The sequence below is a fragment of the Anguilla rostrata genome, chromosome 6 (assembly GCF_018555375.3).
Source record: "Anguilla rostrata isolate EN2019 chromosome 6, ASM1855537v3, whole genome shotgun sequence".
Classification (NCBI taxonomy): Eukaryota; Metazoa; Chordata; class Actinopteri; order Anguilliformes; family Anguillidae; genus Anguilla; species Anguilla rostrata.
The window spans coordinates 52,588,695-52,612,044 of NC_057938.1; the positions used below are offsets into that span (position 1 = coordinate 52,588,695).

Below are 23,350 nucleotides of genomic sequence, written 5' to 3' on the forward strand. Positions count from 1 at the left end.
TGAACCGAAGCAATCGTGGCCCGTAGTAAATATTGTCAGGCAGCTGGCGAGGAAGTCACAACAGATCGATAGAGACGAAAAATAAATAAATAAAACCGCTAAAGTTGTTGCGCAACAAGAATGGGGGGGCCTCTTAATTCTAGCTAACGACGAAGCGGGCTAATATTACCGAAGACATCAGCGCACTTAATTTACACCCAGACGCCAATACTCTGCCGACGGCGTCCTCGTATTACACCGCTACGCATCATCGGTTCGGCTCTCTCCCGAGTTCCGCTTCTCCGATAGGTCGGGCTGAGGTGTGCGGCGCAGAGGTGCAGTCTGGGAAGTCCTGACCTCCTGTCCTTCGGCTCTCACGCTTGTCCACGATCAGCTCGGGGCCTAAAGCACGGCGAGTCCTGCTGCTCAGCAAACCGCGTTTTGTGTTCGTTTTATTTTTAATTTTTTTTGGTCTGTAGAATGTCTTCATCCTCTCGGGACGTCCCTACAGGAAGTGCGGCGGACGGGCGGGGACGGCCTTTGATGGCGTCTCCAGACCCAGGGAGACGCCCCCAAAAGTCCAGAAGCCGCTGCAGGCTGCGCTTCCTGTGGTTCGGCCAATTTCACATTATACCCGGCGGCCAGGGGCTACACTCAATACAGAAAGCTGTGAGAGCTTAGTGGGCTTACGTTCATAATCTGACTGCTGACTCTGGATCAGTGTTTCTGTGCTCCTCCCATTTCCTCCAGAGACTAAATACTGACTCTGGATCAGTGTTTCTGTGCTCCTCCCACTCCTCCAGACACTAAATACTGACTCTGGATCAGTGTATCTACACACACTCACACTCCTCCAGAGACTAAATACTGACTCTGGATCATGTTCTGTGCTCTCATTTCCCCAGAGACTAATATGACCGGATCAGTTGAGACAAGTAAAGGCCAATCGTCACCCATGTTGCAACTCATGAGCAAAACACAATTCATACATAACATATACACACACACACACACACACACACACTCACTCACATGCACAAAGCACCATGGGCACTGAGAGTCATAAGTCACATGTGTAGACACACACATACAGACTCACATATGCACACACACATGCACACAGACACATACACAAACACACACAAGTGCGCACATATCCTCACATATGCACACACACACACAAAATTTCAGGTATGACTTCACAGTATTGAAAGAACAAAAATAGAAAACCCATCAGACCAAACAAACAAACAAACACAAAAAACACAACGACTCAATTTACAGCAAATAAGGTATATGATTTATACAAATAACCCACACCAAAACATCTCAGAATCAGGCTCTGCCCATTCACTCTACATAATACGCAAACTCAAATATACAGAAACTCATCGAAACCAGGCTGACAGCACATATTTCAGTGTGATGAAAAATGTATAATGCAAGAGATGACTTATAAGCAACACGCGCCACTAAAATAAACAGCAAAGTTACGTATATGTCCCGTGGAAAAGTATTTACACCTTCCTGATTTTCTCTGTTATTGCATATTTGGCACACCGAATGGTTTCAGGTCATTCTGACAATTACCTTCTTCGCATGGGTCATATGGTTGTTTGAAAACTTTTTTTCACGTAATAGATGCAATAATAATTTAAAAAAATGTGTTTTCTGTTTACTCAGCTTCCCTATGTCTGACATTACATTTTGTCTGAAGATCTGAACCCATTCAGTGTGACAAATATGCAATAATAGAGGAAATCAGGAATGCAACATATTGGCAATTACTTTTTCATGACACTGTACGGAGCTGAATGGCAAACATGTCAAATATTGAAGTCCTATGTGTGTGCAGACAGTGTTAATTTCACCTGAGTTCACTTCAGAAAAAGAAACATTTTACAAAAACAGTTTGAAACATGATAACACACAAACCACATGCAGAACACACAAGCTGAATTCAGGCTCATAAAAAACCTGCATGTGCCGTAATAAGCTTCTGTGAAGATTCAATAATGCTCAGGCCAGATTTACAAGCTATTATTCATGCATTACAGAGACAGCGTTATGATTTTACGACGGCTTCCAATGAACTGTTCGATATAGTGGTGCAGTGGATCACACTCACTCACACACACACACACACTGCACACCCCGCGCGAAACCGTCATCAAATAAAACGGCTGAAAAAACCCAACTTTCCACCTTCACCGGGGGTCAACTAGCCCCGTAAATTACGGACGATGAAGGCTGCCTCCGACAGCAGAACGGCCGCGCTCTCGACCAATTATACTAAAGACGCGGTAAAAACGGGGTCGCGGCAGAATGGACGCCGAAGGTCGAGGGAAGGTCACCCGTTTCATTTCGCTTTAAAAAGCACGAGTCCCATAAAGTCTCAACAAAAGAGGTGGACTCTCAGGCCGCGAGATAAATTTCAATCGCGGATATGGCCCTTTTTTTTTTTTACGGCTGTGTTTACATTACTGTGAAAGAGGGGGCAAGGAGCGCAGTAAAATTCCAGCACGCTATGGACGCTAATAAAAGCTAGCGAGGTAGAAGTTCGCCATAGCGTGGTGTGATGCTCTTCACTTCAATCACAACCTCGATACGCGCTCTCTCATCGACTGAATTCAATTACATAAAATGCCTGCATTTTGTTTATAACATAACATAACATAACATAACATAACATAACATAATGATGAGAACAGGCCAATCAGCCTAACAATGCCCGCCATTTTCCTTCCGCTAAAGACTACCTAGCGCTCGGTTTACCTGCAACTAGAGAGTACCCAGCTCCGTATGAAGCCTGCGTTTGTGTTCGGTTTTTTTCTTGTCACAATGTGTTAGCAAGATGATTTTTTTACACCAACGATCCTCTCCATCTACACGCAAACTGATTTTAATATGAAAAGAACTGCTTAAAAAAGCAATAAAAGGCAATGCTTGGTACAACTCTGCTGAGGAGCAATCCCTCACAATCCGCTGTGATCACGGGCAAAAAAATACCCATGAGCCTTCAGTGAGAGGCTGTTTCTCCTGCACTGCCCCCGGGCAGTGCGTCGGTCCCTGTTAAACGGCGAGCCTGTTTAATTCAGTGCTCTCCCTTCAACGCTTCTCATTGTGCTTAAAAAACAACCTTAATTTTCGGCGAGTCCTGTTTTGTTTTTTTGTGTTTTTTCGGGGGGAGAGGAGAGGGCAGCCCGCGTTTGGAGAGGAGATCACCATGGCAACAGGACCGGGAGCCGCGGCAACGGCGAAGCGGGCGGGCGAGCCCGGGGAGAGAGAGAGAGAGAGAGAGAGAGAGCAGCGGCGGTGAGAAACGCAGCGTCACCGGCAGGATGTAATGTGCGTTATTAAAAAAAAAATAAATAAATAAATATACGAATAAAACCAAATATGGAAAAGGACGCGCTGAGAAAAATCAGTGACATCATTAGCGTCATGCGCTAACGCTACCGGATACGCCACTCTCCATGCCTGTGGTGCTGTGTGTGTGTGTGTGTGTGTGTGTGTGTGTGTGTGTGTGTGTGTGTGTGTGTGTGTGTGTGTGTGTGCTTGTGTTTGTACTGTGTGTGTGTGTGATGTTGTGTGTGTGTGTGTGTGTTGGTGTATGTGTGTGTGATGTGTGTGTGTGTGTGTGTGTGTGTGCGTGTGTGTTGCTTGTGTTGTGTATGTGTGTTGTGTGTGTGTATGCGTGTATGAGTGTGTGTTGTGGTGTGTGTATGTGATGTGTGTGTGTGCGTGTATGCCTGTGTATGCCTGTTTGTGTGTGTGTGTGTGTGTGTGTGTGCGTGTGTGTGCTTGTGTTTGTATGTGGGTGCGTACGTGTGTGTTCGTGGGTGTGTATGCATATATGTGTGTTTGTGCCTGTATGTCTGCGTGCATACATGTGTGTGCGCGTGTCTCTGTGTGTGTGTGTGTGTGTGTACTTGTGTGTGCGTGCACACGTGCATGTGTCTGGTTTAATCAAAATACCCCCCCCCCCCAACATCCCCGTAATCTCTTTTCCATTTTCTTTCCACTCATTCACTCCATGCGCGTTTAGATGGCATTCATTGATTCTCCAAAATCCCATTTTTTCCAGTTGATAAAAGCAAACATGACTCACGTGCATGACGGGAAAAAAAAAACAATTTATCAGCCGCCTATGATGAGCATGCTGAACAAAAAAAAACCGCTGATCACTATGCTTCCCATAATCCCGAGCGTGTGAGAGAGTCCTCATTCGCTACGGCAGACCCCACGAGCGAAGGCCAGGACGGGCAGCGGACGGCACTGTTTCTCCAGGCCCGGGGTCAAAGGGCAAAGGTCACCACACACCAACTGGACGGAGGTCAGGCCCCGTTTTCAGCGCAATAACACACAAGGACGCGGAACCATCTGCTTGACGTCTGACTCACCAACTGAAGAAAGCGGGCAGCACTGGGGGTGAGGGGGTGAGGGAGTGAGGGGGCGGGGGTCAGTCCACGCGGAAACGGTCTGGGCGACCCACATGCTGGCCGCGAGTTTCCGAGCCACGGAAAAGGTGCTCCACACGCAGCGGGCGAAGGAACGGGCGAGAGAACGCAGCCCCCCCCCCCCAACCCCCCCCACCTGCCCCGCCCCGCCCCGCTCCGTACTGTCAGAGCAGAAACGCATTGGCATTAATCACAGAGCGAGAGAACGAGGGGAAAGCAGATTTCATCATGAAAAAGGAGGGGGGGGGAAAAAACCAAACCAAACAGCAGAGGACAATCTGAGGGACTTATCAGAAGGAATTATTCACGCCCTCGTCAGTTAAAATGTCACCTTAATCCCCGCAGGATACCGTCGCCCCCGAAATATAATCCGAGCGCCGGCGCGTCACGCGGAGCGTTACATTCGAGGGGGTCGGGCCAGGTGAAGCCAAAACATGGACAAACAAGTGGCATCTGGCGTGATGGGTCGGGGATTTGGGAGATGGGGGGGGCGCAGGGTGGAGGGGGGGGGGCGGACCGGGAGGCGAGCCGAGCCCCTGCCGAGCGCTTCGCTCGCCCGTCGAACCGGCCCGCGTTCCTGCGCCAGGCCCGGGAATGCTGGGTAATCTCATCACTGGCCCGTCATTCCGGGACAGCCTGCCCTGCCGCTTCCTCCCGGCGACGCAAAGAGCAGCCTGCCAATGTGGGAGAAGAAAGGGCTTCTGGGTAGAGACTGACTGCATGGGGACACAGTAAGCCCTCGCAGCGAGAGAGAGAGAGAGAGAGAGAGAGAGTGGGGAGGAGAGAGGGAGAGAGAGAGAAAGAGAGAGGGGCAGAGACAGAGGGAGGGGGTAGAGAGGGATGGGGAGAGAGTGGGAAAGAGAGAGAGAGGGGGAGGGAGGGAGGGAGAGAGAGAGGGGGAGAGAAGGAGAGAGAGAGAGAGGGAGAGAGAGAGGGAAGGAAGGAGAGAGAGAGAGAGGGAGGGCGAGGGAGGGAGGGAGGGAGAGAGAGAGAGAAAGAGAGAGAGAGAGGAGCTCCGCCCTCATCCCCAGGATTAATCACCACCGCCTCCAGGTCTGAGCGTGTCGGCGAGGGCCATGGCCTCTGAGACTGAGCGACTGAGTCACACTACGCGCTCCTTCAGCACCCCAGCCAAAAACGCACAGGGGTGCGCAGCCGAAAACCTGACGCCAACACACTGCACATATACAATCACACACTATATATACAGGCATATACAGGGTATATGCAATCACACACTATACATACAGACATATACAGGGTATATGCAATCACACACTATATATACAGACATATACAGGGTATATGCAATCACACACTATACATACAGACATATACAGCGTATATGCAATCACACACTATACATACAGACATATACAGGGTATATGCAATCACACACTATATATACAGACATATACAGGGTAAGCAACACACACTATATAACATATACAGCATATGCAATCACACACTATACATACAGACATATACAGGGTATATGCAATCACACACTATATATAAAGACATCTACGAGGTATATGCAACCACACACTATATATACAGACATATACAGGGTATATATGCAACAACATATATATACAGAATATACAAGCATATGCAGTCACATACTATATACAGATATATACAGCATATGCAATCACACACTATACATACAGACATATACAGGGTATATGCAATCACACACTATACATACAGACATATACAGGGTATATGCAATCACACACTATATATAGACAATACAGTATTGCATCACACTATACATACAGACATATACTGCGTATATGCAATCACACACTATACATACAGACATATACAGGGTATATGCATATACAAACATATATATGCAACCACACACTATATATACAAACATATGCAGTCACATAATATATACAGACATATACAATCACACATAATATACACAAGCATATGCAGTCACATACTATATACAGATATATACAGCATATGCATATGGACATATATACGCAACTACACACTATACAGCCATACATATGCAATCACACTCTATACATACAGGCGTATATATATATGCAATATATCTTCCCAAAACGTCTTTGTCCCAAACATTATGGAGCTGACCGCATATGAAATCAGACACAGAATGTGTTCCGTTCTCTGTGAACACAAGCCACACGGTGCGGCTGGGCAAATTATCCCAGGGACAAAAAAAAAGAAAGAAAACGCATCAGCTTCTCGCTGATGTTTTGGCGTTAGTGAGGGGGAAAAAATAGCCGCAGGCAAACGTGTAAATTTTAAAAGGATCCCGTCCAAACAGACGTCTTCGAATGCATACACAGGTCTTCATTCCCTCACGTTCCTGTTCGTCTTTGTTTCTCGTGCATTTTTCACGAAGCTACACTTCTGCCAGTCAGGCCTGCTGCAGCGAGTCAGGTTCTGCCTCCTTTTGGACAGGGGCAGACACAGTCACAGCACCCCAAATGTGTCCCTAATGCCCCCCCCCCCCCCTCCCCCCCGCCCCCGCCTTGGGGATACACACCGCTGCCCATGAGCTCCGGGCACTGGATTTTGGCGGAGTCTTCTGACCCGATATAAACACAAATGAGTTTTCAGTGCGTTTGGCCTTCTCCCTCGCCACGGAAATCTCCGGATTCGACGCCCGAGACACCACCTGCGCTCGCCGGTCGAGCGGGCGCCCGTTACCGGGGAAACCGGCCGGCACCCGAAGTCCGTTTATAGACGTCGCCGCCGACAGGAAAAAGGAAGCGGCGTTCGGCTCGCCTACCTACGGTCCAGAATAACAAACGGGCTCGTTCCAGAGCTAACCTACACAACCAGAAGGCAGAGGTAGACATGGGCTTGTTCCAGAGCTAACCGACACAACCAGAAGGCAGAGCTGGACACGGGCTTGTTCCAGAGCTAACCGACACAACCAGAAGGCAGAGGTAGACACGGGCTCGTCAAAATCGAAGGACCAAAGGACTCTCTGGAAGTCGGAAATGACAGACGCGGACGGCGGTCCCGACCTGCCCTTGAGCCCAGTAATTAATGGGCTAGGCGGATTAGCGGGGCTTGTCTCACTGTATCTTCCACGAGGAAAATTAGCATTTCAGCGCCATTAGCAAACCCCCCCCCTCCAATCCTCACCCAAACCCCCCCCCCGCTGGAGTGCAAAGTCAACCAAGGTGACTCGCACCCAAGGAGATCAGCAACCCTAGCACACCCCTCACCTCTCAAAAAACCTTTTCACCTGAAGCTCAGCTCTTCTCAGGGATGTCACAGAGATTCAGTGAGGCGGTATTTTAAAAGGCCCTTTTCTCCAAGAGAACGCCTGGAGGACGCGGATCAGATGGACAGCTGGGCCCCACAGAGCCGTCACCCAGAACGCCAGCGGGTCGGTGGTTCCGCGGTCCCCAGGGGCCCCGCCTCTCATCGACAGGCTTCGCGCGAGGCCTCCCTGCCATTCCTCAGATCATCACACCGTACGGGCACGGCTGTGGTAAAAGACCGGCCCGGCCCCAGAAAACGGTTTGAGGGAACCACACCTCTTGACAGAGGTATCTGGAGACCCCTCATCATTCCGAAAACATACAGCTTGCGCAACTGTTTGACCTTCTAGTACCATAAATAAGTGGATAATGAACCCTTTAAGGTGTGAGGTCACAAATACGTGAGTAGAATGTTCTTAACTGAACATTCCAATGCTGATGTAACAATCACTACTGGTAGTTGAAAGCAATGGGGTTCTGCCAAAAAAATAAATAAATAAAACATTACAAAAAAACCTGCTCTTCAAAGGGTCAAAAAAAAAAAAAAGTATTTTTTCTAATTTGCTGTTAATATCCTGTTCATTAGTCAATGCTGGCACTTAACACTTCAAAATGCATGTCGAACAGCCAGCTGGTTTTCTCCAGGTGCCTGATCAACCGGAAGAGCTGCTGAAGAGCAATGAGGCAGAGAAGGACTGTTTGTCCATCTTTTGTCGCACTTTCTCGTAAAGGCTTTACATATAACGCCTTCATAAAAAAGACATAATGGCTTCATAAATCACACATAAGCAAATGTGATGCTTCATAAAGAGTCACATGACACCTTAACCTGTGATGTCACTTAATGCCAAGAAACGGCAAGAAAGCGGATCGCGCCGATGCGCTCGTATGCTAGCAGACACGCTAACGCCCGGGTCGATAGCGCTAGTGCTTTCATGTGTTAGGGGCCCATTATGAATCTGAAAAGAAATGTCCTGACTGAACCCACCACTAGACATCATAAGCTCTTAGGTAGAGTGCACGGTGTCAAAATCCTCACAAAATAAATAAATAAATAAATAAACAGATAAATAAAAACGCACACTGTTTTTTTTTTTCTTCCAATCCTGGTTTCTATGGAAACCCTTCCAGAGGCGAAAGATAAGTCTGGAGAGGCAGAGGCAAAGCCTACAGAGAGAGAGGGAGGGGGAGAGAGAGAGAAGGAGAGAGAAGATGGAGAGAGGAGTGGAGGAAGATGAGAGGGAAGAAGAGTGAGGAGAGAGAAGAGAGGGGAGGGAGGAGAGAAGAGAGAGTGAGAGAGATGAGAGGAGGAGAGAGAAGAGGGGAGGGAGTGGAAGATGAGAGAGAGAGAGAGGGAGTGGAGAGGAGGAGGAGGGGAGGAGAAGAGAAGAGGGGAGGGAGAGAGAGATGGAGTGGTGGAGAGGAAGGGAGAGAGAGAGACAGAGTGGGAGAGAGACAGAGTGGGAGCGAGAGTGAGAAAGATAGAGAGAGGGAGAGAGAGAGAGAGAGAGAGAGAGATGGAGTGGTGGAGAGGAAGGGAGAGAGAGAGACAGAGTGGGAGAGAGACGAGGGGAGGAGAGGAGAAGAGAGAGAGAGAGGGAGGGAGAGAAGGAGAGAGAGAGAGATGGGAGTGGGGAGAGGATGGGAGAAGATAGAGAGAGGGGAGAGAGGAGGGAGGAGAAAGATAGAGAGAGGGAGGGAGAGAGAGAGAGAGAGACGGATGCCTCTGGACTGCAGACACCACTCAGGACGTCGTTACGGCGTGTTGCTCATTACGGCTGAGTAGCTGAGTGGTGAGGTTGTGTGCGGCTGCCACTCTCAGCCGGGCGATTTAACCGCGCTTACCTGGTGTTACATAACGCCTGCCCCCCCCCACCCACCCGCCTGCCCGCCCCCCCCACCCACCCGTCAAGCACCCGCCATTAACATTCAGGTCTCAGACGGAGACAGACCCATCGGCAGGCAGTGTGTTTACGGCGCTGGAGAATAACTACCCCCCCCCCCCCCAGTGCAGGGCAGTTAGTCCGGGGGAAATTCATTCATTTACCCCACCTCATCATCACCGGAGCAGGCAACTGCTTTCCCCCCTTAAGACCTCAAGGTGAAAAGAATGCCGAATAATGCTAATCACTCACTTTTTTCTTTCAAATTTACTCCCCCCCCCCCCTTATTTCTCTTCCATTAATATCGCAAGCGGCCAAGAAACAATCAAACAGACAAGCCAAATGCGTCTGAAACTCCCAAAAGCAAGACCATCTCAGAGGCCACGGAGGAGGAGGAAAAAAGGAGAAAAGTTCCTTCCCATCATGAAAACGAAAGTAACTGAAGTTCTGCTGTTGCTATGATCACAGAATAATCAACGCTCTCTAGAAGAGGGCACGCACATCTGCTGAACCTGAGGGAAGACTGAAGACTCCCTGCAGACACAGAGAGTGATTTATCGACACAATTATGAAAAAAATAATAATAAAAAACGCGACTGCATCCTGTGTTGTGAGGACCAAAAGAATGACGAACAACACCAGGCTTCAAAAGCTGACTACGAAACAGACCGGGGAAGTTTGTTTTTAATCCCCCACCTCCCCGCCCCAGCGCTCCCCGACCACCCCCTCCTCCTCCGCTCCATTGGTCGTCGTAGTGACCAACGACATCGCTAAATGACGCCTGGCAGACGGAGAGTTAATTGGCGGGGAGCAGCGAGGGAGGGGCGGAGTCGGAGGAAATGTTCTGTTCGCTGGAGCGTGTGTAAACACTGCCGGCTCGCCCCTTTAGTCAAGACTGCAGCAGAGGTGGGAGGGGCCGCAGAATCCTCCGGGGGGGCCTCTGTGTCTGCTGGCGCTCTGCCCCGGCTGCCGCGGCGACCGTTCGAACGTCTCAACCGACGCTGATCTCAGAGGACACCTGAGTTATGCTCGCAAAAAACCGCCGCAGCAACTAAAAAAATATTTTAAAAAATAAATAAAAAAAAGACAAAATGCTTGTTTGAATAATTCAAGGGCTTGAGCAACTCTAGGACAAACCGAAGAAAAGAAAAACTACTGGGGAAAAAGTGTATCCTGGAGGGATAAGCGAAAAAGCGGGGGGAGAATTTTTGAGGTCAGAGCAAGGCACTGACTCACTTCCCTCTGCTCCCTCTCCAAAGCAGCGTTGGCCATCCTCGCAGATAAGGCTGCCCACGTCTGCTCTTGCACTGTCATGCGTGCATCAGTTCATTGGATGCCTGTGTGCACTGTCACCATGACGACCCAAGTTGACCGCCCAATGCTGTATAATCACCTCTATACATCAACACGCACGTGCCAAGTCTTTAACACAACCACTATAATGCACAATCAGCATTTTTGCAAGTTACAACAGGAAGTTCCCCCAAAAAGACACTAAGGTGCTAGTGGGAAAGAGCTATGGTGCTAGTGAAAAGCCCTAAGGTGTTATTGGAAAGTGCTAAGGTGCTAGTGGGAAAGCGCTAAGGAGCTAGTGGAAAGCACTAAGGTGCTAGTGGGAAAGAAGTATGGTGCTAGTGGAAAGCGCTAAGGAGCTAGTGCAAAGCGCTAAGGTGCTAGTGGGAAAGCACTATGGTGCTAGTGGAAAACGGTTATGGTGCTACTGGAAAGCGCTAAGGTGCTAGTGGAAAACGCTTAAGATGCTAGTAGAAAGCGCTAAGGTGCTAGTGGAAAGCGCTATGGTACTAGACCCCAGAAGAAGCACGTGATTCTCAGGTAACAAGCGGGAGAGGAAACACTCACAGTTCGATGGCTTTGTTCCACATGATGACGTAGCCTGAGAGGGTGAACGACTCCACGTTCACGATGTGAATGTTTCCCCGTTCCGTACCGATATACAGCCATTTGCTCTGGAAAGGCAGGTGGCAGAAGGTTATCCTGAAAAAAACAAAAAAGAGAAAACATCAGGGAACACCATCAGTAAGGAAAGCAGACATAGCATGCGATATAGGCACCCAACGTGCAGCATACAGGTCAAGCACAACATTTCCTGGATTTCAAAAAAAAAAATTTATGTGACATCACAGCAGCAAGGGATTCTGGGATTTTCAAAAATAGAACACTCTCTAGAAGGAGGAATAAACCACACATTTTTCTTTTGTTTGTTCTTTAAGGAACACTTAAGAATGAACGCACAAGAGTCAAACTGTTGTTAATTACACAATTGGTTCTAAGAGTTTGACTTGTGGGACTTGGACCTTTAACTACGTGATATCATTCTGTCGTATTTTGAGAATGCTGATCAGAGACTATGAAGAAAAATAGTTGCCATGCAGCCTCAGTTGAGTTTTGAGGATGCTTTGTTTTACTAAATGTTAAACCCTCAAGGACCCATTAAGCAAAAATGTTTGCTTGTATCTAAAAGGAGCATCCAACCAAAAAGGACATTTAAACAGTAACAATAATTGAGTGGAGCTTCAACAGACAAACATGTACACGCACACAAACATGCATGCCACGCATAGACAGACAGACAGACAGACAGACAGACGCCATTGTCAGGGGAGAAAGCCAGGCTCTGCCACTGTATTACAAGAGTTTCCAAACCAGGCAGCTCGAGGTTAATCCTGCTCTTGTTATTGGTCAGGAAAAGCCCTTCAAACCCTTTTCACTCGAACAAAACCTATGACACCATAGCCGGCGAAACACGGTTACTATGGCACCCAACCATGAAGGGGGGTTGTCGCGGTAACTCGGTGAGAACCGCTCAGCTGCGTAAGTGCGGTACTTACAGATGGAAATCTACTTCAGGAGTCAGGGAAGAGACGGAGGGGAGGAGACAGGAGGAGAAATGAAAGCAAGAAGACAAAAAAAAAAAAACCACTGAAAACAAAGAGAATTCGGCTAAACAAATCCTCTCGCGGTGTTTTTCGAATCCGGAGAAATTAGGTAGCGGTAAAGAGCAACGTTTTATTTTTGTAGCACTTTTGTCAACGGGACACAATAATGAACTGTCTAAGGAAAAACGTCACCGTGCTTAACCCGCTCCAGTTCTCGGGCTAATTGGAAAGATTAGGCCGCTCGGACCGAGGGAACTCATGAATAAACAGCAGGTCGTCTTGGCGACGGGACGCAAACACGCTCGGGGGGGTTCGTTTCAAGCCGAGAGCAGCGGTTTTTCCGAGGCCCCAGAATTCCCTGCGGCCCGCAGAAGATCTCCATTTATGGTCGTCGTGCCCTGGCCCGGTGTCCTGGGCGCTTTTTTTTCGACTGATTCGAGAGCGACAAATTATCGAGCCTCTTAGCGTTCGCGTCGACGCTACGTCTTAACCAGACCGCGGACGCAGAGGGTTATAACCAACGCGACCACGCTTACCGTGAAAGGCAGCATAGGAAACAGTTCCCGCAGAAAACGGTTCACATGGAAAATTTGGTCAGATGTACTGCAGGTGGTTAGTGTATGAAACGCGGACGCAAACAAACATCACCAGAGGCGATTCTTGACAAAACAGACGCGTTTGCCGTGACCGTGACGTGCATGTATATTAAACTGAGTGTTCATGGGGGGGAAAAAAAGGGGCCAGTGAATCTGCTGGCTAAGCGAACGCAAAACAACAAAAACGACCCCAAGGCCAGTTGCAATCTCTTAAACTGACTCCAGAGACCTGGTCCTCAGTGAGTTTTCTCATTAAAACGTGATGGATGCTAGAACGTTCCGCCACAGCACTCACCACAAACACATCCAAACCCACCCACCCACCCCACCCCACCCCAACCCAGCCCAGCCCAGCCCCCCAGGAGCCTTCCCAGAGGGGACGCAGGTCTGTCAACTACTCCAGCTCCACCGGGCCCCAGGGGGGAAGCATATCTCCAGCCCAGCAGCTGGGGTGGATGGGGGGGTGGGGGGGGGATGGGGGGGGCGCATGCTCAGGGTGAAGGGAGGCCAGTTAACCATCTCTCTGGTCCCTGGGGGGATTGAGGGGGGAGGCACAGGGAAAACAGGGAGTACCATGACACCTCACGCCCCCCCCCCCTCGTCCAAGCAGTATGCAAAAAACTGGCACCATGTCTGCCACCACAAGAAGATCGCACAGCACCGCAAAGCATGCTGGTCTTGCAGGAAGGCCTGCTTCCAGCCATACTACACAAAGCATACTGATTTTATTTTATTTTCTTAAATCTGGGTCTCAATCTGGCTTTTTGAACCAACTAAAGGTTACCTGAGGAAACAGAAGAATGTTTGGGAGGGAGAAAAACTCAGTTTAGACTTCAATAGCCGGCTTTATTGAGGACATCAGGGCTCGCCTGATTGGGAGAGTCGGTTGCAGACGCGGAGTCACACAGCAGGTCTTGATCGTCCCCCTCTGAGCCGCAGCGTCTAATTCACCCTGTCAGCCTTCGAAAAGCGCGTTTGACTTTTAATTCTCTCAGTGGGAGTGGAAGAGTAAGTCTGGCAGCCGGACGAACGCGAGCCGGCTTCCGAGCCCACGAGCGGCGCGCCGCGCGTACGCCGTCCTCCAAACACCGCCGCCGCCGAGCCGCGAAGGACCGCTCGCTCGTGTCCGCACCTGCCCTCCCTCCCTCCCCGCCCGCCCGTCCCCCTGTCGGAGAGCGGCGAAGAACATCCGGTGACCCGGAGCGCCCCCCCCCCCCGTTTGTCGCTACACTTGGGGGACCAGCAGAGCCGCCGCCGGCGTTCCCGCGCCGACACCTGCCGCTCTCGCCCGAGGCGCCGTCGGCCCGCCCGCCGCGCTCCTGCCAGGCAAGAGACTCCGCCCCTCTGGGGACCAGAGATTCCATTCCGTGTCAATCTGACCTGTCACTCTGCAGTCATGCATCTGGTTACAAAAGATAACAAAAACCATATATATATATACACACACAGGCATAAACACACACACACTCAGACACAAACACACACACACACACACATGCGCCCACACACAGTCACACACACGTGCACAGACAGACACAGGACACACACACACACAGACATAGACAGACACAAACACACACACAACAGTCATGTGTCTCTGTTAAAAAAACAAAAACAACAATGTAAACACACAGACACACACAAACACACAGACACACACTCCCACACAGACACACACACACACACACACCTTTCATGCCTTTGTGTAGCACACTGAGTGACAGCTTACACATGTAATGCTCGGACAGCCGGTCCTGCAGCCAGCTGGGTCCTGCATACGCTGCAGTAAACAAATGATTTCCCGCTGTGGTGGAAACTCACACAGAACCGCTCCAGTACAAAAAGAGCCGGGAGAGTCCCCTGCATGAGACCCCCACCTCTGCTCCTCCACAGGTGAGTGAGGAGGTGTGGTCACCCAAGGCGGCAGGGACCCCGAAATAACCAGCTTCAGCCGATCTGGACAACACCAGGCCGCGACCGCAGCTATGCTGGTCGGCCAGCGGTCACCGTGATCCACACACACTTACCGTAGCAGCAGCAGCAGCAGCAGCAGCACAGCCATGGCAGGGATTCAAACTCGCAACCACCATCCAGTTCCGCCAGACCGGCAGCCCGCCTTTTTTTTCCCGCGCCAGCTTGTTGCCTAGCAGCGCGCATTGTTCCGTTCACGCGTGAGCCCAGGCTAGGCTACTATGCTCCCCCCCCCCCCCCCCACTTTTGCTGTGCCTGCCAAGCTGCATGCGGGGTGTGGAAATGGCAGCACGCGCGCTGACCCCGCAGAGCCGGAATGGCCGACCGGTGACAGCTGGTCCACAGACAAAACACATCTGCGGCTCGCGACTGGACCACCATGCAGAGAGCAGCTCGGTCGACTGGTTAATGCTTCTTTATTTTTTATTTTTAATGTCATAATTCCCCACCCCCCTCCCCCTTCTAGTTATTTTTTTCATGCCTGTTTGGAATTGCCAATAAGCATGTGCGTGTGTTTTAAGAGACCGCTTCTGTCGAGAAAAGCATTTCCTGGAATTTTCAAGAGACAGGGTATTAAAAAGCAAAGCAACCCCATAGCTAACCATCCAAATCATTACTTGTCATCACCCTATCAGTGAGCATAATGCATAACTGTTTTTTTTTGGTTTTGCCGTGGAGAGAAGAGAAATCTAAATCATGCTGATCCCCGTGATCTGTCCAGTGAAAAGTCGGGATGTTGGCTGAATGATGCAACACTTAAAAATGCCATCCCTGCTGAAAATTCCACCTTAAACCAGTTTAAGCTGGTCAAAGCTGGTTTAAGCTGTGCCTTCGACACTTTTAACTGGCCGACCAGCTGTTCACCAGCTGTTCTCCAGCTGACTAGCCTATATAGCCACCAAACTATATTGTCCACCAGTTAGACCACCAGCTTACTCTGCCAGCTTAAACAGCTTTGACCAGCACTGTCCAGCTAGAGACCAGCTCTGACCAGTCACAGAACAAATATGAACAGCAAGACGTGTCAAAAACACATCTGAAACCATCTTGAACCAGTTTAGAATCCCTGCTGGTTTTAGCTGGAATTTTCAGCAGGGATGCCAGACTATCTACAACCACTCTCTCAAAACAGCAACGGGGAGTGTCTTCAGTGTTCAATCACCCTGACTCTGTAATCAGTAACAGGAACATCATACCTGCCCCTTTCTTTGACAGAGGATTAGTTTCACCACACCGCACCCACCCTGGAAAAGACCAGGACTGGCTGCTCCTAGGCAGTGCCGCTCGTGACAAAACTGCATATTCATATTCATGTTGTCCAAAATTAACCACATTCTTGCTTTTTAACATTTTATTTTGTTAAGAGTAGCCTACATCAATGGTATGAAAAGAATCAGATTCTACTCTGTGTGCGCTTGCGTGTGCGTGTGCGTGCATGCGTGTGTATGTGTGTGTGTGTCTGTGTGCTTGTGCGTGTGTGGTGTGTGTAAAGAGGATCATGCGCAAAGGATTGTGGGAAGTCTTCTCAAACACTTTTGTTTGCGAAGGCGGCTCTGTCTTTTTTTGTTTTTATTTTTTAGGTCACTGCGTTTCCCATGGCATGACGGGAGACCAAACAAACGCACGTTCCAGTGTCTGAACGTGCGTGCTGATTCACTACAGCATCCTTAACCCTGTTAACTCATCCAGAAGAAACGGGGGGAAGGGGGGGGGAGAGACGAAGAAATCAAATAACAGGCAACACGATAGCCACTCGACGGGAATCCACTTTCGATCCGAAGCGTCTAAGTGAACGTCGTTTCGGCCTACAAACCGCCAAGGTCAGGACCTCCATCTCCCATAAGGCCTCAGTAATCAGCTTCTATTAATACAAGGGTTTCTAAGCGGATTACCACCAGGCCCATCACACACACCCGCCAGCTCCCAGTGCGATGGGCTTGTGTGAATTTGAACAGTAACAGTCCATATTGAACCCAGATTTTAAAAAATTTGAATACAATAACAAACAAATTACAAATGAAAAATAATATTTATAAAAGGAAGTTGCTTTTTTCCCCCCTGCTTACGCCTACATTCTGTGTCAATTGTTCAGCTGAAGAGCATTTTGGATCATTTTTTTCGTATGCTAGAGGCTGGCAGTGTCGGTTGAATATTTGCTCATTCAAAAAAATCGAGCCACGGACTGAAATGCTCGGGTACAAATCCAATATTCCGGACCCTTGGTCTTAATTTTAGCACAAGCACCGCAACTTCCAGAAGGACACAAAGCCATGATATATTGCGCCGGGCCGAAATCTGTCAGGCTTCCCAGAATTGAACGCGCTGGAAAGGGGCTCAGATATTAAATATGACGCGTGTTCGTATCAAGATGAAGTCATCCGAACCGGGGATGATGAGTTGTGACAGGCCTTTATCTGCTAATTATAATGGTTCCATTATCAATCAAGTAATGGTCTTTCGCAGAGAACTCAATCCTCGCTGCTCTGAGTCGCATTTGATTTTACTGCGACTCCCACATTGATTAGTAAAAACGGATTAAGCCGTCTTGAATCAGGTATCACCTTAACACGTTAAAAAAACATTTAGATAAATCCCTTCTGTCATGATAACACGCACGCGCGCAATGAAAGACGTGAAACTAAATAAACCAGAGAAATCATTATATAAAAACATTCCACCCTGCTGCTTTGTCAGGTGGCTATTTCACGCAGTTAATAATAAACGGTGTCCGTTCATTTGCATGCACATTAATCAAAGAGTTTACTGCCCCGTCCGCTGTCCGAGAACCTCGTGTTACTAAACGCCGTCGCTCCTTAAAGAGACGTTTCATCACAAGCAAGAAGACCGCTGCACAATTTGGGCATTTCAAATTCCAGACGTCGGTTTTTAGGTCGATGTCCTTGAGGAGAAAGACGTTTGGTTGGTGCGCGTCAGACAAATGTCGTCTGCAAATTTAATCTGTCCGCAAAAAGACCGTTAAAACACGTCCGCGTCAATGGAAGACAAACAGCTCAATCTGTGTGGCGGTTTAACAGTACGCAGCGGCTGCATTAACCAGCGTTTTGGCCGTCTGTATCAAAACAAATATACCCTACATAAAAGAAAACTTAAGATAAATTGCTTTTTGAAATACAAATTAAGTGCAGGGACCGTTATAAAATTCACCGTTTCATATCCCTATTATGGATGACGGACACACTGAAAATAAAACATAATAAATATTCCCCCTACTTCTGGCCAGATTGCAGGCTTCCATGTTTTTGGCCAGGATTCAATCACCGTGTACCATTCTGCTTGGTGACGAGCTCATTTAGACTCCTATGATGATGATGATGTGGGGGGAGAAATAACGGAAGACTGGTGCTTTCGAACAGGGCCCGTCGGTACAGCAAGGGGGCGCCAGAGTACCCGATCCAGGATGACTAGGCAAGATTTCTCCATCTGTCCCACGCGCTCACTCAACGCTCGTTCTCTCTCAGTTCCCATGCGCAGTGCTTTGTGCGGCTTCTGCCTTTAAAAAAAAAAAATAATAACATAAGAGCTGCCACAGCAACAACAGCCAAATGAAACGCCGCAGGGACCAGCTCCCTGATATGTAGGCTAATCGCATGTCGGCTGGCTGCATGTTTTACAGCATAGATGGGCCTGCGTGGAATGTCTGTCTCACTAAATTAACGCTTCAAAAAGGGCTTTTCTACCCAGGTACTGCACGATAGGGTGAACTGCAGGACGCTGTGTTTCAGGTCTGACCGCGCAGCTCTGAAGCAGTGGGCGCTTGACATCCTTTCATCCATTTTTAAACACAGGAAATGACAGCTTCTGAGGTCCTTATTGCCTAATGATGTTCAAAGAAAACAGAAGAAAAACACGGGCGCAGCTTTGATCTCATAATGAAGCTGGGAGCTTGAAGCCAGGCGGAGAGAGAGAGGAGGAAAAAAAAAGAAAAAAAAATCCTGATTAACCACCGCAATCAATTCCAACACCGGCCTTTATAAGGTCTCCGTGCACAGCCAGAAATCAGAGGAAGGAGATTTCGCCGCAGTTTAAAAAAAAAAAAAGAACCAAAACAGGCCACCGCACGCTGACCTCGGCAGCGCGGCGTAACCGCGAACTCAAACAGAAACCGACGTACAACGACGACGACGACGGCGACCGGGCGAGGTTCGCCGCTATAAATAGCATCGCGTAATTAACGTTGTCGGCCCGGCGGAGCCGTACGATTACATAATGGCGGCTGGTATTTAGGAACCCGGGAAGTTGCAGGTCGGCTTTAATTATTTCTAATTGGCCGGCCAGGCGTCCCGCTCCCTCACCGAGGTCCCGTGGCCGCTTGGCGCCGAGCGCGTTCCCCTCTCCGCGGGCCTCGATCGGAGGGCTGCGTTTGGCGGCTGCTCGGCGGTGGAGTCGCGCTCGGTTCCGAGGTGGCGGTAAATGTCAACGGTGAGCGCGGGGAACGCATCTTCCCCCCGAAACGAGCTCCTGGCGGGACTCCCCCCGGGGCGGATGATGAAAGGCTCGGTCAGCGATCGGGCGGGAAGGTTAACCTGTTCCTCTCCAAGCAGCGTTAGAGTCTACAGCCCACTTCCATTTCGGGAAACGTATTTAAGCGTTTATGTCATTGTGTCTCACACCAGTTCTTTTTTGTTTTTTTTGGGCTGGACTGCAACAGCGGGGCCAGCCCTACAAACGCGAATGTCTGTGAGTGACTGACTGACTGAGTGACTCACTGACTGATGAAGTTACACCATTGGTTGGCCGAGTTATAAAATTGCATCATTGGTCGGCCGGATCACGTGTGTTAGGTCCAGCCGCGTACCAGGTTTTAACCTGGTCTTGTTCTTATATAACAGCTATCCTTGAGAATGTTATTGAAGTATCAGAAACGTTTGTTCCAAATTGGTAACCCAGAGGCTCTTATGAACAAACCCTCAAGGAGGTCTTGAGCCTTCCAACAATCAATGCAAGAATGCCATTCTAAACAGAACACGGATCGCAATATTTCTTAATTTTACAGAAGGAACTAAAGCAAACAATTATATTTTTCATTGCTAAACAGCCCCAAGGGACAACACTCTTTAAAAAAAAGCACATTATTACTTCTGTGTGGGCAGCAGCTACTTCCCATTTTAATAATAATATTAACAGGGAACGAACGGCCACCCTGTCGCAGACGAATCAGAGATTCAGCTCCAGGTTTCGGGGGTCGAATGGGCTGGATAAGCACCGTGAAAGTGTTTTAGCAAGGGGACTTCACCTCCCCAAGGCCCATTTGTCAGGTCACCGGTCTGACGGAAATCCAAACGGATCACGCTCCGCGCAACTTCGGGGGGGGGACACACGTCTCCTTCGCCCACGCGCCACCTTTCATCCCTCCGACAGCCGCGAAAAAGGAAAGGATGAAGCCCGAAAGAGAGGAACCAGAAAGAACCGCTACTTTATTCATATACTCGAATGAGAAAAAAAAAAAACGGTAAGTCGTTCTGTTCAACGAAGTTGTTCTTTTGTTAAATGGTGTTGATCAGAGAACATAAACGTACAAGAAAGTAAACTGGATGCTCATCAGCACTCAGTAGTCAATTATATACAGATTAGGCACTACGCAGCAGTAACATTACCATACAATGATTACACCCTCACAATACCGACTGCATATCATGTGGAATAGCGACTCATATTTCTAAACTTGCATGCAAGATGGGACCACATAATGACATCATTTAAAGCAGCCAATGGCAAGCTACCATTGGCACAGCAGTGCGCAACAGGTTTGAATTTTTTTTTTTTTGGGAAATCCCCATTACGGGACAGACTGGGCCAAACATAACACACCTGCAGCAGAGCAGCCTGGTCCCCGTGGGGCCGGGGGGGGGGGCGTGCAGGTATTTACAGAGGAACACCTGCGCCCCATTTGTGCCGCTTATTGGACTAACTGGGCTCAGTGAGAAGCATGGGGAGGGGGGGGGGGGGGGCAGGCGCAGGTGGAGCAGGATTGGTTCTGGGGGGCCCTGGAGACCAGAGAGTGTACCAGCCACTGTAATGCAGCATAAACACTCCATCATAACATCCCCAGTCTGTGTCTGATACAACAGAACCCACAGAGTCAAAGTCTTTATCTGCTACAACCAAGCCCAGTCTGTATCTGCTGTAACCAAACCCACAGTCTGTATCTGCTATAGCCATCCCGTAAACTGTCAAAGTCTTTATCAGCTATAATCAAACCCATAAACTGTCAAATTCTTTATCTGCTATAACTAAACCCCCAGTGTCAAAGTCTTTATCTGCTATAACCAAACCCACAGACTTTATCTGCTCTAAACAAACCCATAAACTGTCAAAGTCTTTATCTGATACGACCAAACCCACAGTGTCTAAGTCTGTATCTGCAATAACCAAACCCACAGGGTCAAAGTCTTTATCTGCTATAACCAAACCCATAAACTGTCAGTCTTTATCTGCTATAACCAAACCCATAAACTGTCAGTCTTTATCTGCTATAACCAAACCCATAAACTGTCAGTCTTTATCTGCTATAACCAAACCCATAAACTGTCAGTCTTTATCTGCTATAACCAAACCCATAAACTGTCAAAGTGTAAACTGTCAAATTCTTTATCTGCTGAAACCAAACCCATAGTGTCAAAGTCTTCATCTGCTATAACCAAACTCATGAACTGGCAAAGTCTTTATCTGCTTTTACCAAACCCATAGAGTGTCAAAGTTCAATCAGACTTGCTATCGTTGGTTATAGAAGAGGTAGACTAGGTGACTCTCTAGTCTACATCTGCTGTGACCAAAGCTATCAGGTTACGTGGTCTATATCCGCTACAACCGAAACCTCCAAGGGTATCAAACTCGCGTCCTGGAGGCCAGGCATCGTCTGCAGTCTGCGGGTATTAATGGTTTCCCTTTCAATCAACAGCCAATTAGGGCCTTGAGAACAAGGAGCGTTGGCTCTTTCAGCCAATCAATGACTTACATTAATCACCCATGCTGAAGCTCTGAGAGAGCCAGCAGACATGGCGGCCCTCCAGGACGGGAGATTGATGCCCCTGCCATGGAATCCCTGGGCCTCGCTCGCTAAAAACTTTTCTCAAATTATTCTTACTTTTGTTCTCAAAAATTGTTCCTACGAGAAAAAAAAAACACAATATGAGATTCATGGCACACGTGTAGACACCTTTGTTTTTGTGCATATCCCAGGCGTACGGGATGATGAATGCTGGCTGTTTTGTAAATTTTATGCACCATCATGTTCATGGGATTTGCATAAGAAAACAACCATGAACAAATAGACAAGAAAAAAACGACAAATGCCGAAATGTTCTTGGAAACGTTCTTACACGCAGCTAACAATAAAATGTGATCGTACACGTTTTGTGAATGAGGCCCACTAAAGTCTATATCTTGTCTAACCAAACCGAGAGTCAGAGTCACCAAGTCTATATCTGCTATGACAAAATCCACTGAATCAAAAAGTTTAAGTCCGTTACAATCAATCCCATGCACTCCAAAAGTCTTTGTCTGATATAACCAAACTCATGCACAATCCCCAGTCAATGTCCGTTAAAATCAAACCTTCACAAAGCCCCAAGGTTGTATCTGCTGTAGCCAACTCCATGGTGTCCTTAAGTCTGTCTGCTTTAACAAACCCGTACAGAGTCCCTACTCAGCAAGCAGGTAAGCACCTATAGGGCCGCTGTCCGTGCCAACCGGACCTTCTGCCAACGTTTCGCGAAACGCCGCGACAGCAGTCTGCTAGCGGGATCGTTCGCCAACCACTCTGCACTCGCAACGACTTCAACGGCTCCCTTCCCTCAAACGTTCCACAAAACGCTGCCGGAACCGCAGCCGGGCCACCAGGGGGCGCTGTGTGTTCGCGAGCTGGGTGGCCCAGTGTCTGCTGTAACCGAATCCGCACGGAAACTTTAGCTTGCGCCCGCTGCAACTGAACCCAGGTACGATTACCTCGAAGACGGGGGCTCACTCTCCATTCCGCTAGCTTGTGTGTATGGATTTGTATGAATGCCACCATCACCAGCACCAACGCCGACCTTGACAACTACGACCGTTACGACCGGGACCCCCCACAACACAACAGCTTCACGTTCCTCACAGTCATTCTGAACAGACAGTTGCCAAGGGAAACGGCACAAATACAGGTCGAAAATTCCCCTGGGGACCACAAATGACTCCCATTCGCGGGTAAGCAGGACGAGTGTGTAAAAGAGTGTGCAATTACTGCACCGCCATCAGTTAGGCAGCAGCCTGCTCAGGACAGAAGCGTGTTGCATGTCCCCCACC

General features: G+C 48.7%; 1 protein-coding gene across 20 annotated transcripts in view; it reads right to left on the reverse strand.

The window, feature by feature from the left end:
• stxbp5a (syntaxin binding protein 5a (tomosyn)) overlaps positions 1-23,350 on the reverse strand; it is a 130,066-nt gene that overhangs the window by 59,489 nt on the left and 47,227 nt on the right. For all 20 annotated transcript variants that reach the window (XM_064340477.1, XM_064340475.1, XM_064340476.1 and 17 more), the window contains exon 5: positions 11,446-11,580. In XM_064340477.1, coding sequence (XP_064196547.1) covers positions 11,446-11,580 — 135 coding nt within the window. The remainder of the gene's footprint in view (positions 1-11,445; positions 11,581-23,350) is intronic.